A 16,991-nucleotide genomic window follows, 5' to 3' on the forward strand; every position below is an offset into this window, starting at 1 on the left:
GGCATTCAGGTGGTCAAAAAATCTTGGAGGGGACCAGAAGGCGGAGGCAGAATGGATTGGGAATTGCCCGGCATTGAGGTCGGCGAATGCAGGGAAGCAGGTGGTTCACAACCCGTATTGGCGTTTTGTCAAGCTGGGCCGAAGACGGTGACTTATATTATACCTACGAGACGCAACCGCAGCAGTCACTTCCTGTCTGACCTCGCCGCCAAGCGAGGGCCCCGTGGCAGAGACACCCCGCACTAGGCTGGTTTGGGAAGAGGGGCTGACTCGACAGGCGGCGAGTGGCTGCAAGTTTTTGGTGCTAAGGGTCCATGGTACGGAGTACATGCTTAAGTACGTTGGTGCTTAGTAGGCAAGGGTACCAACGTTGGCGGTTGGCGGTTGGCGGAGTGCCGACCAGCAAGTTTGGCCAAATTCGACATCTTGAATTTTCTGCCCTTCCATTCTTCGATACCAACCGCGCTTTGTCCCCCGGCCTCTGCCACTTCCGCTGGGCGTTGCTGTCTTGATCTCTTCTTCTTTTTCTTCTTTTCCCCCCCCGCATTCTTTTTCCCACTTGAGCATTCTGTCGTACGCAATACACAGGCTCACGAGGCGCCGAGACTTGCTGCGTCTGCCCCTCATTGTCGTCTCTTCCCCGTGGGCGTCATTTCCTCAACACCGATCCTCGGCCCGCTTCTTCCCAGCCTTTGGACACTCAACAACACACTCTGCTTCGCCTCGAACTAGTGCACAAGCTGGCATACCGGGGCAATGGCACAAAACGGAGTTTCCGAGGGGTCTAGCGACTTTCATAAACCGTCGCAGCGTTACCTGAGCACTCGCGGCGAGGACAGTGATGTAAGTAACGCTGCCGCGTGTAACCCCTGGCTCACGTCTGGTTACATCCTACGTCGCTCAATTGGCAATGCCTATATCATGTGCTATACCAATTCATCTTTTTATTTTTCTCTTTCTCTTCTCGCTCGCCCAACCATTCTTTTCTCCTGCTAACGTCCTTGTCCTGACTATAGTGCTCGTTCGAAGAGGTTGTTCTACGTGGCTTGGCTTCCGATGGCGGCCTGTACATTCCCGAGCAGATCCCCAGGGCTACGGCCTGGGAAAGCTGGAAAGACCTGAGCTTCTCGGACCTGGCCTACGAAATCATGTCTCTCTACATCTCACAGTACGAGATACCCTCACCAGATCTCAGGGATCTTGTCAACCGAAGTTACTCGACTTTTCGCAGCGACCAAGTCACCCCGCTCGTCCAACTTGACGGCAACCATTACCTTCTCGAGCTTTTCCACGGTCCCACGTTTGCCTTTAAGGACGTTGCCCTTCAATTTGTTGGCAACCTGTTCGAATATTTTCTAGCTAGGAAAAATGAGGGCAAAGTTGGAAGAGGTATGGTTCTTTGCCACCTATACCCCGTTAATGTGACGGAAGCAGACGCCCTGCCTTTGTACTTGCGGTCCTGCAGCAACATCTTGCTTGTCCACCAGGTTTAGACTAACCCTTGATTTAGACCGTCATCATCTCACAGTCGTTGGTGCTACCAGTGGTGACACTGGCTCCGCTGCCATTTACGGCCTACGCGGTAAAAAAGATGTTTCGGTATTCATCATGTTCCCCAAGGGCCGCGTAAGCCCTATCCAGGAGCTGCAAATGACCACTGTCTTGGATAAGAATGTGCACAACCTCTCCATTGAAGGGACTTTCGACGATTGCCAGGTACTATACGTTCAATATGCCATCATTCAACTACACATCCCACAAAGATTGACTGACACACTTTGATCTTTAGGACATCCTGAAATCCATGCTCGCCGATCCCGAGGCCAACAAGCCCATCAACGTTGGTGCTGTCAACTCTATCAACTGGGCTCGTATTCTGGCACAAATTACTTATTACTTCCACTCATATTTCTCCCTGGTTAAGCAATCCCCAAACTTCAAGCTTGGTGACAAGATTCGATTCGTCGTGCCCACTGGAAATTTTGGAGACATCCTGGCCGGGTACTTTGCCATGCGTATGGGGCTACCTGTTGAGAAACTGGTCATCGCAACCAACGAAAACGACATTTTGGACCGCTTCTGGAAGACTGGAAAGTACGAGAAGCAGCCCGCGCCCGAAGATGGCAAGGATATCGCCCCCGAGGGCGTCAAGGAGACTCTCAGCCCCGCCATGGATATTCTGGTTTCTAGCAACTTTGAGCGCCTGCTCTGGTTCTTAGCCTACGAATTTGCCTCAAGTGCGGGTATGGACGACCAGTGGAACAAGAAGCAGGCAGGCCAGGAGGTTTCCAAGTGGCTTAAGGAGTTGAAGACCACGGGGTCATTCGGCCCCGTCTACCAGGATGTTCTGAAATGCGCCAAGCGCGACTTTGACAGTGAGCGAGTAGACGACAACCAGACCCTGGAAACCATACAGGCTCTGTACAAGAAGGTTGGATACGTTCTGGACCCGCATTCCGCCGTTGGTGTTGCTGCCACCATCAGATCCGCCGCCAACGCCAGCCCAGATGTTCACCACATCTCGTTGTCCACAGCCCACCCCGCTAAATTTTCCAGCGCAGTGGAGAAGGCATTGAACGGACAAGACGGCTTCGATTTTGAGAACAAGGTACTGCCCAAGGAGTTCGTCGGACTATCCGAGAAGGAGAAACGGGTCACTGAGGTGGAAGGGAGTGTAAGCAAGGTCCGGGAGCTTGTCAAGGCACAGGTAGAGCAGGAACTTTCCGAGCTTCAGTGATGGAAATTCATCAGTGCATAAATTTGCATATTGGGAGAAGAAGAAGGAGGGACGTCATCACTTATGAGGGTTTACACATGGTCATGAGCATTTCCTACCCATTTATTATTATTTTTTCTGTGTATTTGTGGATGAAGCCATGCACATATGTCGCTGAGTCCAATGGAATCATTAAAAGGAAGGGAAAGAGGGAAAAAGTACAGTTCTACAGATTTAGAGCAAGAGACTAGAAGGGAAGGGAGATGATGACACGTGTTGTTTGGCATTGCTTGCTGTGTTTTTAAGAAAAATCCGGATTCAGGGAGTCTGATTGCCACGAGGCATTGCTTGCATTGCTTCCGGCGACTGGATTCATCTCACTGCATTCAATTTAGCGGGAATTTTTGACCACTTCTGCCGAGATGCAAATTTCGTTTGAATATCACTCTCTGAAATATTATCATGATTGATGTGTAACATGGAGTTTGATATACGGTCCCCTTAAGAGGTCTAAAAAAACTCGGCGATTTGTATTTTCGGAAACGCGATCAGATATTTCATCCGACACTCTATAACGGCACCTTGCGTTATGTTGAGACCATAATATCTCTATGACGTGAGTTGTGGTGTAGGTTTTGCCTCTCATCGTTTTAAAAGCGCGACAGTACATTCTATGTCACGACCCTTATTAGAGGAGGACAGCCAAAGGCTAGCTTTGGCCCGCTCTGAAGCGCAAAAGTGCCAACGACTGGACTACAAAGTGACCGTGGCCCAAAGGACTCGCCATATTGTCGAGTTCCACTTGTTCTACGACGCAGGGCCCGGACACAAGGACTGTTGCACAAACGAGCACCATTGGCAGGGCTTAAATAATGTCTTTCATGTGATAAACTTTAGAGTAACATACTATTGAAGCACCAGTAGCCAGTTACGCTAGAGTGTCTCCAGGCAGACACCGAGGTGCTATCTTTGTAATTCAGAAACAATCCTGGAACAAGCAAGTCGAACACGCCTGGGTTGCTATGTTACATTGCCCACTGTTGTCCATTTTCTCGACGGAGCGCTGTTCAAAGCTGTCACCATCTCATTCCTTTGCCCTGATACTGCGACCAAACTTTAAACACTTCTGGTCGTTTGTAGGAACTTTCGTGAGAACACGGCAGTTCTTTACGGAAACATATTCCATAGATCAAGGTCGACACCGAGACTGTAAATGTGTAAAAATAAAATAAAAAAAAGGACCGCAAAAACGCCTGTTTCATGGTATGCATGTGCAGGATAGCCTCCTGCCAAGTAAAAGTAAAGCACAATCAGCCGTCTGGCTGTCACCAAACCTAATTTCCGGAGGGGTTTAGGGCTTGGATTTCTTCTCTTTTTCTTTGAAGAAAAGGAGGGATTTCACTTTGTTGTTACATTATGTCCTTGACTTATTGATGTTGTTGTTGTCATCGTCATCTAGCGTCTTGATGCGCTTCTTGACGAATTCAAATGACGAAAAAAAGATGGCATTGACAAGACATGAACGGCTCATGGAGACACCCAACCCACGATACATGTGACGTTTGAAGAACTCGATCTTTGGGGCGGGAGCGACTTTTTCTCCACGGGAGTGGAGGAGTGAGTTCCGTTGGTATATGCTTTTGGCGGAATCGATGGGGTCTATAAATGGTGTTAGTTGCGACAGTAGCCAAAGGTGGTAGAGACATGAGGCCTGCTTACAGATTAATGCCCAAGACACAAGACCGCACATGCCGCCGGCTGTTACCACCGCCAGCTTGTTGCTATTTGGATTGTCCCCCGCTAGGGTTGTTCCGAGCTGCTTCCCGCTCTCGTACACCATGAAGTAGATTGATGTCCCCAGCGTATCACGCACTAGTTGATTTCAATTAGCCTTCGGTTCTAGGCACTTGCCGAGAGTTGATAAGCTTACATAAGTGTAACCTGAGTCCTGTGTAAAGCCCCAATATTCCCCGATGCTTGATGATGTTGGCCATGGTCCTCAAAGTTCCCTTATTCTGATAACTCGACGCTACCGCTCTGCTCTTTTGACAGTTGCCTGCTCTTTCTGCCAGTAGCACAGATACCTGTGCACTGAGCTTCGTAAGCTCAAACGGACAGGCGATAAATGTAATGACAGAGCCGGCTGTGGCGCCTGCGGCACCGAAGCAGGCCACCGAATATAGATTTGGATATGTACCCGGCTTGTTCACATGACGAAGGATGTCATATCCCATATTCTTTTTTACCCAGGCCGCATATGAATATTTCGCTCGTTGGTAAATGGAAAATGACACGGTTCGAACGAGAGTAATGCTGGCCATGGGGGCCATGACACCTGAAAGAAGGACACAAATTTAGTATTGCTATTCATCGAGTGGCCTTTTTCGGTATACATGTAAAAGGGCCATAGGGGTCGTCTGGTTTGGATGTTGAGACTGCGACCAAAGCGCGCCAATTGCGACACAACCACCCCCATGACAGCGCCATCGAAGGGAGGAAGCCAATGCTCACCTCGGAAAAAACCACCCAGATGTTCAGTACGATAAGTATGTTTGACGCAGTCAATGAAGCCACGGTATTGGTAGGTCTGCATGCGAGTTTTGACACTGTCAAGAGGGAAGGCAGCCAGCGTAGAGAAGACGCTCGAAGAGCTGGCAGCTATTTCGGTCCGATAACGCTTGACGAACGAGTTTGCGTGGTCTCGTGGGCGGTTGGTGGAAGAAGGCATGACTGCTGTCGCGATGAGGCGGCCTGGAACATCTTGCTGCTGATCGCGTTTTGCTTCCACCGTCATGCTTCTGGACAAGTTCGGGCCGTCGGTCTTTCGTCCCGGGACACTGAGCAGTTAGAATTGCCCGGAGTCTGGGGAAACAAGAGAAGACGAGGCGACAGCAAGTCCAGGCAGCAAGGTGAGAGGGCGGATGGTGTAGACGGCCACGGCACACACGCGCGCGCGGTTCAGACCCGGTGATCTCGACAAAAGCGACGAGACCAGCAGCGAGCCTGGGGTGTGCGCGGGCGGCAGCACGACCTAGTTATCCAGAAGCACTGCTGCCATCAATCGGCGGATGTCAATCGGATGGTCGGTTCAGTATCCAGTACTGACGGGGGACGAGGGCGAAAGTCGACACCGAAAAGCGGCAGCGGTTCTCGAGGACTGGCAGCTGCTAATGTCCAGGCGGGGACAGCGGCCCTTTGAAAATTTGAGAAGACACCCAAGGTATAAAGAGAGGCGGGAAACGGTGATTGCGAATTGGACAACCAAGGCGGTGCTTGCTATTCACAGCTTGTTCGATGAAGGAGGGGTTCTTGACGCTTGGTGGTTGTGGTCTGGTGGCGTGGATGACGCTCTGGCGCAGCGAACACAGTGGACTGGAGACACCGGTTAGCGTCCGGAAGGGCTCAAGTGCTGCCTGGCAACAATCAAACGTCCAAGGGAGCTTGGGGGAGCTCCATGTCCATGTCAGTGCTCGGGTTCCTTGGTGGCCTGTGCGGACGGGCTGCAGCACTTGGGTGGAGCGGGACAGAGCCGGCATTCGATCCAAGGAGGAACAACTTCACAAGTTCACAACATTGAAGGAAAGGATCAATGAAGAAGAGGCTTGTGTCCAGCAGCTCTCCAGAGCGTGCTCGACAAACGGCCGCAGCAAAGAAGCAAGGTTCAATGTTGTGTGTGGGTGAGATGTACGGGTGCAAGGCGAGTTGTCGGCCACAGGCAGAACAAGAAGGACCACTTGGACATTTGCATTTGTTGGAGTTTCAACAACAGCCCAGTCGGCATTGGTGACTTGTGCTTTGGCTGCATCGACCATGCCACTTTGAGCGTCTCGAGGGTCCCATCTGGTGCCATCTGGTGCCATCTCCTGCGCATCTTGATGTGTATCTCGCGCCCATCTCACACCCATCTCAAACCCAACTCCCGGCCGTCATTTGCCTACAATTCGCCCGTTTCACGCATCTCATGGCCCAACCATCAAGTGCCATTAGGTAGGTCTGTGGTTTCGTTCAACTGCGTAAGCCTAAACCAAAGAATTAAATTCGGTGGTTGCGATTTCAACCGAGTACTCTGTCCAGAGTACATTGCACCTCCCTCGCACGCATGCCTTAGGTAAGCAGCGTCGCTTTTAGCCTCCACGACACAGAAAGCAGCTACCTTTTGTTTGAGATGCAGCTTCAAATAATTTCATTCTTAGAAAAGGGTCAAAGACAGTTGTAAAGGGAAAATAGAGAAGCAAAGCCCTACGTTCTCTATATTTCCAGTATTGTCTATCTTGCCTGTACACAATCATAGTATTGTACGTATGTAGTAGTAGTAGTACGTACTACTACTGTTTCTCTCGGGATGAAATGCGGGACGTAAGCTTGTGGAGCTGGGCAAACAGCGGCAAGTGCGCTCCACTGCTACCCAATGGCATGCCTGACCGCAGAGGGGCAAAAGCGGGGACAAACTACCATCTGTAGATTGATGTTTGGACAAGACGGGAAGCCTGAAGCCTGAAGCCTGCCACGACACGAGTTCGTTGCGACTAGTCTGGTAGTTCATTGATCCAAGTTGTGCATCACAGTTCACATTCCCGAACTACCAAACCAAAGTGCTCAGGTACTTGAGGACGAACAGCGTCCTGTGACTGTGCCCAACACATGCCAGAGTGCTACCATCTGCTTCATGTTCCTCGTGGTTGGGTTGGAACCGACTTAAACGTCCAGTGACAATGTTACCTGCCATTGAGCATGCTTCTTCCAGGCTCGTCCATTGACGCTGTTCTCATCAACACTGGTGCGGCCAGATCCCACTACCTGTAGCACCAAAATATACAGCAACCTACTTAAGTAAGTACCAGACCTTACTCAAGTGCCAAGGTACCTCCCACCTACCAGCAGCTAGCACTAGGGGTATTTTCCAAGTACTATTGCATGACCCCTCTTCCCACATCCTCTTACAGCATCACGCCAGCAATCAGAATGTCTTTTCGGCCCCATCATGGCGTGTATGAGAATTTCGTGGCTTTTGGGGGCGCATTTGCCGGCTAATATCGTGCACAGTGTCGTCTCCATCTTGCCGATAGGGAAGATGGACAAGGGTGCCCTTGGTTCAGGCAAGTCCACTAGAACACTGCCCAAATATACTATGAGGTTGTGATGAATGGCCTTGGAGCGAACACAAACACAGTGCTCCAGCTCCAGATGCAGGCAAGTCCATGTGTTGGAGGCAACAGTGCATGACTGAGGAACAGCATGGTTTGCCTAAACTACGGTGACCAAGTCCAGCAATCTTGGCGGCACACTTTCCGACGATGAATCCACTAGATGCACAGGATAGCATCTTCATCGTGGTCTTTGATAGCTCAATGTCTAAAATGATTGTATTCTCCTAGACAGTTCGATTTTCACTTCAAAATCATCTCGGAATATTCCTTCCCCTAGCCATTCTGATGCGCTACGTAATACTGATGAATGCAGCAAGATACATCTCGCTCATTCGGAATGACGAGTTCCCACACATGCAGGGTCGTCCAGCAGGTTCCGTCGTTTCATGGCCGGTACCAGCAGTGCTCGGAATTGCCTCTGTCCGTTCCTCTCAAGAAAACTAGGCCGGGCTGGAATAGCCTTCATCTTGAACCATGATCAACAATCTCGTTCAAGCACCGGCAGGGCCTGCCTCTGCTACCTGGCCGGCTTGTTCCTCGCTATCCTCGGACTCGGCTAGCTCTGTTGTCAGGGGTACTTCGCCCCCATGAATAGTGGCCAGTCTTTGTTCTTCCCTCGTCTCACGCAATGCTTCCGTCTCTTGTCGCAAATTCTCAATGTTCCATGCGTCGTCGTCGTCGTCGTCTTCAGAGTCGTCTTCGTCACGCCACTTGCCGCTCTCGAAAAGTGCACGACCCGTGTTCTCCTTGGCTTTGCGAAGCTGCTCCTCGGCAGCCTTCTTGTCAAGACGTTCTTTCTTCCATTTGGCGAAGGTCTCTGGAGTGACGGGGGTCAGAGTTCCAGTGAGCTTGTGTCGCTCAGATTCCAAGAAGTCTTCCAGAGTGAGCGTCTTGAGTGGTGATTTGTCCATAAGTGCCTTCTCGGCTGCCCTTTGCTCCTTTGTTTTCAAGACGAATCTATAATGTGCCAGGTCAGCAAACATGATCACATACGTTAGCAGGCAGAAAATGACGTACCCAGGAGGCAGGGCATGTCTGTACATGCATTTATCTCCACCGTTGGGGCAAACCCAGAACCAGCCGTACTTTCCATCCTCAATAGCTGAGATGAAAAACTTGCACACCTTCTCCGTCGTTGTTTTTTGGTTGCCCTTCTTTGACAAGACCACCTTCCGCAGTTGTTCTTCGTCCCATTCGGCAGAAGTCTCTTGCTTTTTCTTTTCTTCCTCTTCTTGCCCTCTAGTGTCTGCATAAAGATTCTTCTTCTCGGTCTTTCGCTCGATATTCGGGTCATGCGAGAATTTGCACTTCTTGCCCTTCTCGCAATCTCCCTTCTTGAAAAAAATGCACAAAACCGTCTTGGGATCTACACCAAACGGTACTTTTTGTATTTGAGCAGGTTTGTTAAGAAGCAATTCTGTTTCCCTTTTGGCGTCCTCGGCGGCCTTCTTCTCCTTCTCTCTCTGGGCTTTCTCAGCTTGCTTCTTCTTCTCTTCAGGGCTTACACCATTTTTCAAATTGCTTGTCATCTGGGCAATCTGCTTCTTGGCGACGGCACCTCTCTTATTCTTCATACCAAAAGTCTTGTCTTCCACTTGTTTGGTGGCCGAAGGCTTTTTGGCGGCACCACCGCCCTTATCGGCCTTTTTGGGTGGCATGTTGGGCGGTGGCGGGGTCGTTCAAATGCAGACGGTCTTTAAGCAAAGGTAATTGGGTCGGTAAGAATGTCGATGCTGAATGAAATATCGGTGTCAGATAGAATGGCCACTGCTTCCGTGGGCTCGACGAAGGAAAGACGCCAAACTGGCACGCTCGATTTGGGCTTATATGAAAAGGCGTCCCGACGTCGTGGAGAAAAATGAATCAGTTGGTCGTTTCGTCACTTTTGACGGGCCGCCACGTTTGGCGGATGAGATCGATAGGATCACGTGCTCGGCCCTCTTTTTACAGTCCTCTGTTCAGTGGTCATACACAAAATAGTGGGCTTGTTACGAAATAGAGTGGGCGGTGCCTTCGGCGGACGTAACGACACCTAGCATGAGGGTACGTACCTTCGTACCTGGGCTGACAAGACTCCGTGAAAGCTCCAGCTGTCCTCCTTGATCACCTCTATCGCATACAATTATTGAACCATTCGACGGTCTTGCCATCAGCGTTTCGCGTGAGTTTCTCCAGTGCTATGACTTTTCGCTGCAATGAGGGCTTCGTGATCTAATGCAGCTCCTCTTAGCAATACAACCGACCATCAATACCCTCTGTCGCATTGCCCGTCGCCAGGATGATCTCCGATCGCGATCTCTTCTCCCTTGCCGTCTTCTTTGGAGCAGCCTCCGTGCTTCTAATTGTGGCATATCATTTTCTCGAAACCAATGCAATTGCAAACAAAGCCGAACATGCCAAATCGTCATGATTCAATGAGGAGACAGAGAAAGCGAGCATTAAAGACGAGGACACCAAATCTTGTAGGCGATTGTAAAATAGCAGTGCGTGCAAACAGCTTTGTCAATGACTGAAGGAAATATTCTAAATTCGAGAAGGATATCTAGTTCTTCGTACCTGGCGTTGGGAACAAATATGGGCATCGAGAGGCGCTTCCATCGGTCAAAGGGCTTCAGCCCTTGGGTGTGGATTAGCCGCGATACAGCGGTGCGCAGTTCAGATTCACTTTGAAAAAGTTACAGATATAGAGAAATAAAAAGAAACAGTCTGGCCGATGAACGACGGTACATGGCACTTTGCCAGCGTGAAAGCAGAGGCAACTTCTTTCTAACAGACTTGCATCGTTGGAGACCACGACGACTGCCAAGCCCGAGAGGACGTTGTCGGACTGAAGGCAATATCCATCGCAGGCGTATGGCATTTGGCACACGGCCCATAGCCCATGGCCTACATCATCTGGCACGGGCTAAAGAAGTTCTTTCCATGGTCAGAAGTGTCCAAAGCCCAGCTTTCGCGTCTTGATCCGCCTGGTATTTAGAGCCGCGGACTCGCAAAAAATGAATGGAATTCATACAGTAGATGCCGATGAGCTATGTGTATGCTGACTATCCAACCCTTCACTATATGAACACTTTCGTCCTTTGCAATGAGTGAGCTGTGACAGACATGTCGTTTAGAGGAAGGCTGAGATGGCCCAGACCGGCTGCTCTTCCTGCATACGGTTAAGTATGACGGATTCAAACGGAGTTAGTCGAAACAATGGCTGGCGAGCACTGACTGCATAAATACAGCCGATAGTGACGGGATATTCCTTGCCGTTTGTTGGGCATTCATTGTCGATAGAAGGCAGCAACTGGTCGGCATTACGGACAGCGTTGCCAAACTCTAATTGGCTTGAAATCCACGAATGCCCAACTAGGCCAATGTCTTGCTGGTGCTTACGTTATGCACTCCCTACTACGCTTGAATCAACCCGGTCTGGCTTGCGGCAGCCGCAGGCAGCTGCGCCTTCCCCCTCCGGGCTTGGGGCGTGTTTTCCTGGCTCAGCCGCCTTTCCCTTTTCCTCTCCCTGTCCTTGACTCGTCTTCCTTCCTCCCCCCATCAACATCTCCAGGCTTTTTCAACTAAACATTTTTGTCGCTGCTGTAAAAAGCGATCATCGCTTCCCATTCTCCTTCTTCAAGATCGCGCGTCGTACGACCCGTTCTTTAGACTTGGCCCGAGCCATTCTGGTCTTTTCATTTCGATCACACTTTTCTTTCAGATCATTCCGGCGACACCGACCTGCTGTTTGCGCCTCACGTCCTTTGATACGCGCGTCAAATCACACTAGTGATTTGTCTTTCATTTCTTTGATCGCTTATCGTGAAAGCTTTCAATTTTGACCAATTCTCCCTTTTTAAAAGACCATCTTCCGACAAGTCGGCGCATCTTATTTGTCATCACCATACAAAATGTCCAGCAAGCTCGACAAGCCTCTTGACGACATCGTCTCGGCCAAGCGCCAGTCTGCCCGCAACCGCCGCTCTTCTCAGCGACGTTCAACTGGCCCCAAAGTTGCCGCCCCTGTTGGTGGTATTCAGAAGGCTTCTAAGCCTGCTCGTGGCAGCGCAGCCAAACCCGCTCCTGCCAAAGCCGCGGCTGCTCATGGAGAGAGCAAGGTTATTGTCAGCAATCTGGTATGTGCGTTTCTATCAAAAAAAGGATTTACAACATCTCTCTGACAGTTTTTTCAGCCCAAGGACGTCTCGGAGCAGCAGATCAAGGTATGTTTCCGTTGAAGGCGTAGCACCTTCCGGACTTTGTTCGACGTTTCCTCCCTCGCCGTGCTCCTCTTTGTAAATTTCCGACGTCCAGACGTTCGTCTGGAACGGCTTGCCTCCCATGCCTGTGACATGGTGCTCCGGATACCCGAATCTCCCTCCGAGTTGCTTGAAGTATCTGAAACATGGTGCATCGCGTTGGAGGTCGAGAGCAGTATCATCTCGCATTGTACTCATTACATGCCTGGTCAGCAATGTTAAAAGAGCTAAGCGATGATTTGAAAAAACTGCGGTAATGGGTTCAAGAGGCACGGGTCCGTGTGGTTTATTCCATCTGCCCACGTGATGCGGCCATCGCATCACAGTTCGACGCAAACGAGTATAGCAGTGGGCCATGCCATGGCCACGAGAGTCAATCGAAAAGGCGACGAGTTGTTGCGATATGAGGAGAGGGAGGCTGCGACCTAATCAACATTATGCATATTATGCGTATATTTGGGCCTGGAAGCAGCATGCAACAACCGGATTGTCATCATTCCCGATACAGCCACGATGCGGTCATTTGTAGTTCAACTTCCGGACTGCCCAAGCTGCATACTATACTGGTGTGATTACCAATGTTCCAGCTTTGCTGTCATCTTTCGAGATATTATATTGTCTGGTTCTGAGAAGAACACTAGATTTCACTACTGGCAATCACGGCTCACTGCTTTACTCGTTCGTCAACCGCCGTAGCTCTCTTCGGTCATGTTTCAACGCTACTTCTTGTTTTGCGGTTTGCGGCCAATTATTATTGTGCAGGATCGGGCTCGGACTCGCGGAGATGATGGATACTGGATTCCCGACCACCGATAAAACTGACACGCTCCCTCGCTAGGAATATTTTGTCCAAGCCGTTGGACCCATCAAGAGAGTCGACCTCGTTTATGGCCCCAACTCTGTTAGTCGCGGCATCGCCAATGTCACTTTCCACAAGCCGGACGGCGCTGGCAAAGCTTTCCAGAAGCTGAATGGCCTCCTTGTTGACAACCGGCCCATCAAGGTCAGTATTAGACGCAACCATCGTCAGGGCAACAAATTGAAGCATGATTCTAACAAAAACAGATCGAAATCGTCGTCGGTGCCGCTCAGGCCGACAAAGTCATGCCTGCGGTCAAGTCCCTGGCCGAACGAGCTACGTAAGTTGAACCTTTCCCTCATCTTGCCGGGCCAAAAGCTGACAAATCTTTTAGTCAACCCAAGGCTCAGCCCAAGTCAGCTGCTTCTGGCAAGGGTGCTACCGGTGGCGTTGGAAAAGCTGGCAATGCCAAGGCAGCCAACAAGAAGCGCCGTGGCCGCAGCGCTCGCCCTGCTAAGAAGACAGCTGAGGAGCTGGATTCGGAGATGACAGACTACTTCAAGAGTAATGCCGAAGGTGCAAATGCTGGAGCTGCCGGTGCTACTGGCGCAGCCGGCGCCACTGGTGACGCTCCCATGGAGGATGAGATCATGGTATGTTCAATGGCGTGCTCTCTTCTTGCACAGATGACTAACTTTTGTGTAGTAATTGTACACGTTGCAGCAAAATTGGAACCCTTATTAAATTTTATGTTAACTATAATACCCAATAAATATCAAAAAACTGTCTTTACGAGCGGGTGCAGAGGTGAAAATGCGCGTCGTGGATGGTTCACTCTAGCGTGGCTCTAAAGGTCGGGGTCGACATGATTTCTGTTGCTATATTGCTATCCTAGAGGCCTGGTGCCAAGCGGAGGACGTTGATAGCAATGCAGATGTCCAATATAGAATACAGGACGCGACAATGCCAACCAAGATTGACATGATTCGATTGCCCAGTGCTGCCATGCGCCCACAACCATGAGTCTTGTAGCTGGTCAAAGTAGCGTCTATGATGATTGGTGAAGAGTTTGTTGAAAAATGAAGACGTCGCGCATGAGGCATGGTAATCTACGAAAGTGAAGACGTCGTAGACTCGGCCAAGCTCCCCGTAGATGACTTCCGAGAGGCCCCCTGTATAGAATGGTTTCTGTAACCCGTGTCCCTCGAGAGTTTGTCCACGGAAGGCGGCACGACATACGGCTCGTCAGCAGGCCAGGCCGTGATACAAGCGCCGCTGTACGCTGCCATCGCCGCGTCCAGGGAGGTGTAGATGGGCGAAGTAGCAGCGGGCATATCGAGGTTGCTGTGGTATAAGGTGCGACACTGGGCAATGTACAAGAAAACCCCCGTATGTATGTGCTCGTCTTTTTTTTTCCCAACCTCCCCCGAAAAGGAAAAATTCAGCGGCCGCGGAGGACGTGCGAGGAGGACAATAGACAGTGAACAATGAGCAAAGAGGGACCAGAAGGTTGGTCCGTGTTAACCTCTTTCCTCCCCAGCGAGCTAGTAGTATATATAACGGAGACAAGGAAGAAAAAAGAAAAAAGAAAAGGCGCGAGCCGGGGGCGAGAGGCGAGGGGCGAACCGGCGTACCAAGCTGTCGGGTCGGTTGTTACATCCTGCTGGCTACATGACTTACGAAGATTGTCTTGGATTCTGGAGATGGCTTTTTTTTGGAGGTTTCTCTTGGTGGTTTTGTCCTGGGGAGACGGCGCACGAGCTCGCCGAACGCACATGGTTGCTGAGTGTCGTCGAGTGCGTGTGTAGATGGTGCTGGGATGCGAGTCCGTTCCCGGGTGTCTGGGTGGGCAAGCCACCCTTGAGAATTCGGTGCGACGGGAGCGGTAGGGAGAGAGAGAGGTTGCACTTGGGGTCAGATGGTGAATGTGATGGCGGAGTGGGGGTGTATCACCGCGCTGGCCAAGGAATTGTTGGAGGCAAAGACATGTGTGGTTTGTCAGACTTGAGAATTATGTCGTTTGATGACGCGGTAATGGTGGTTGAGGGCTGCTGGGATTACGATTTGTCGCTCGTGCTTCCTACATGGGCATCGGTGTTGACATGCCTCTTGAGGCCTACGCGTAATACCGACCCCGGACAATCAGCCGCAAGAAGTTGAGGAGAAGAAAGAAACAGGACACACGTAACGGGGGGGAGAGGGCATGTGAGAGAGCGTGTGTGCGACTGAGACCGGCTTCGAAAGACTCCATTATTCATCCTTGATCAATATTTCTCGCGTCAGTCATTGCTAAACTCCTGCTGCTGGCATGTTGCCTGGTACAGCTTGACCACCCGTCTAAGCAATCATCCTTTTTACTCCTTCTTAGCACCCTCCTCACCCTCCAGCGCAGGCATTTCGTCGTCGTCATCGCCGCTGTCCTCTTCACCCTCCTCTCCTCCCATTGCGCCAAGGTCTGGCATGCCTCCAGCACCGCCGAGCTTAGAGAAATCGATACCACCAAAGTCACCTAGTAAGCATCGTGTCAGCAAAATCAACTCATTTTTCATTGGCGTCAAGTCATAAGGCTTTATCACGGCAAAGTCGCCTCGCAGTATACTGGAAAATCAAGATGGAGGTTCATGTCGACGTACCACCCATTCCCGGCATGCCACCTGTATGTTTGTTAGCTTCAATGCTTGATTCGCAAACTTGCTGCACCAGCCATGCTTTCGCAATAGAGCCTATGAATATGTCTATCGACGATTTCGTTACGTACCCATACCGCCAAACTGCGAGAAATCATCCTCGGCGGCCTCGTTCTGTTCATCCTCGTCAACCCACTTATCAAAGTCGGTCTTGAGGAAATGAAGTTTCTTTGAGTCCTTGAGGAGTCGCGGCCAGTATTCCTTATTGCGCTCCTTCTTCTGGATCTTAATCTCGATGTTCTTAGCGGTGTGGTGAACTTTGCTCGCTTCGGGGTCGATCTCGGCATAGAATGGAAGCTCAACATGGTATTTGCGCTTCAGGGTACCCGAGGTACCGGTAAAGGTCAGGCTGTCAGGCTTGAGGTCGAGTTGCATGCCGTCCTTGGGTACATCAGGAACGTTGATAGTCAAGAAGACGAAGTTGTTCTCGTCTTCGGCAGATTGAGGAGAGCGCTGGGCCCAGAGAACTGTTAAGCGAGCATGGTCAGCGGGGCTATCTTATCAGCGAAGGCGTGTGTTATTATTTCTCATTCCCTTTCCCTCCTGCCTTTTTAGAGAGGAGGTGGTGGGCTTCCAGCGTAAACGGCTTTCGCATGTGATGGCATCGAAGAGCGGCCACAAACCTTCGGGGGTAGCAGTCTCGGCCATGGTGAAGGATGGATGACAGGACGAGTGAGGCAGGATTGCAAGCAAAGCGGGGTGCGGTGAGAAAGGGCGACTGCCTCGTTGAAGCTACTCGATGAGCAATTGCAGGTCAGTAAAGTACAAAAGTGCAGCGGCAGTGTAGAAGGCGAGGTTCGATGGCGGTTCAGTACCAGAGCACGGAGTGGGTAGAGGCAGGAAGGAAAACGGGAGCTCAAAAACAAAGCTGCCTTGCAAAGAGGTTGCTGATGATGTGGGCAGATGGCCTGGGTAGTGGATGCCGACACACCGAACAGAGCAGGTGAGTGGCGGGCGGATGCGGCTCGTTGGCTGTTGACTCGTTGCAGCTGGAGCTGTGGAAAGCGTCAGAACAGCGAGGAAATGTCTGGAGCTGCCAGACCCCAGCGAGCAGGAAGCTGCAGCTACGCAAGTGGGTCCATTGACGGCTCAGGCTCCGCTCGCGGGTACGGAGAACTTGACGTGAATTGCCCTCCGGGCTCACGAGACTCTGTTTGCTAAGTACTTAGGTGCGCTTACGCCTTACCAGGTACCTGGCAGTCAGGCTGTATATACTACTATGTTATAGTATATTCGTGTATACTTTATAATAGGTAAATATATTTCACCATAAATTACCTAGGTATATTTGAGGAGAGTTGAAACAGAATATAGAGTAGGGGGGTAAGCTAGACGGGTGGTCAAGCTGCGCCAGGCAACATGCCAGCAGCGGGAGTTTAGCAAAACTGATGCCGAGAAATA

The 16,991-nt window shown here is 50.7% G+C and overlaps 5 protein-coding genes across 5 annotated transcripts; 2 read left to right on the forward strand and 3 right to left on the reverse strand.

The window, feature by feature from the left end:
* Nucleotides 1-756: 756 nt before the first annotated feature.
* THR4 (Threonine synthase) lies at nucleotides 757-2,737 on the forward strand (the record flags this gene model as incomplete). The annotated part of the gene is made up of 4 exons (XM_014690380.1): nucleotides 757-843; nucleotides 1,017-1,389; nucleotides 1,511-1,716; nucleotides 1,790-2,737. The coding sequence occupies 4 exons, from the start codon at nucleotides 757-759 to the stop codon at nucleotides 2,735-2,737; spliced, it is 1,614 nt and encodes a 537-aa protein (XP_014545866.1).
* A 1,393-nt stretch (nucleotides 2,738-4,130) lies between these two features.
* On the reverse strand, nucleotides 4,131-5,510 carry G6M90_00g071960 (uncharacterized protein; the record flags this gene model as incomplete). The annotated part of the gene is made up of 4 exons (XM_014690379.2): nucleotides 4,131-4,375; nucleotides 4,436-4,588; nucleotides 4,647-5,051; nucleotides 5,228-5,510. 4 exons carry the CDS (start codon nucleotides 5,508-5,510, stop codon nucleotides 4,131-4,133), a joined length of 1,086 nt encoding a protein of 361 aa, XP_014545865.2.
* A 2,844-nt stretch (nucleotides 5,511-8,354) lies between these two features.
* TMA46 (Translation machinery-associated protein 46) lies at nucleotides 8,355-9,521 on the reverse strand (the record flags this gene model as incomplete). Its single annotated transcript, XM_014690378.1, has 2 exons — nucleotides 8,355-8,820; nucleotides 8,881-9,521. 2 exons carry the CDS (start codon nucleotides 9,519-9,521, stop codon nucleotides 8,355-8,357), a joined length of 1,107 nt encoding a protein of 368 aa, XP_014545864.1.
* Nucleotides 9,522-11,756: 2,235 nt separating this feature from the next.
* Nucleotides 11,757-13,611, forward strand: mlo3 (mRNA export protein mlo3; the record flags this gene model as incomplete). Its single annotated transcript, XM_014690377.1, has 6 exons — nucleotides 11,757-11,981; nucleotides 12,039-12,068; nucleotides 12,943-13,107; nucleotides 13,170-13,243; nucleotides 13,298-13,556; nucleotides 13,609-13,611. 6 exons carry the CDS (start codon nucleotides 11,757-11,759, stop codon nucleotides 13,609-13,611), a joined length of 756 nt encoding a protein of 251 aa, XP_014545863.1.
* A 1,646-nt stretch (nucleotides 13,612-15,257) lies between these two features.
* On the reverse strand, nucleotides 15,258-16,238 carry wos2 (the record flags this gene model as incomplete). The annotated part of the gene is made up of 4 exons (XM_014690376.1): nucleotides 15,258-15,412; nucleotides 15,537-15,557; nucleotides 15,662-16,057; nucleotides 16,214-16,238. 4 exons carry the CDS (start codon nucleotides 16,236-16,238, stop codon nucleotides 15,258-15,260), a joined length of 597 nt encoding a protein of 198 aa, XP_014545862.1.
* Between the last annotated feature and the right edge of the window lie 753 nt (nucleotides 16,239-16,991).

The sequence above is a fragment of the Metarhizium brunneum genome, chromosome 4 (assembly GCF_013426205.1).
Source record: "Metarhizium brunneum chromosome 4, complete sequence".
Classification (NCBI taxonomy): domain Eukaryota; kingdom Fungi; phylum Ascomycota; class Sordariomycetes; order Hypocreales; family Clavicipitaceae; genus Metarhizium; species Metarhizium brunneum.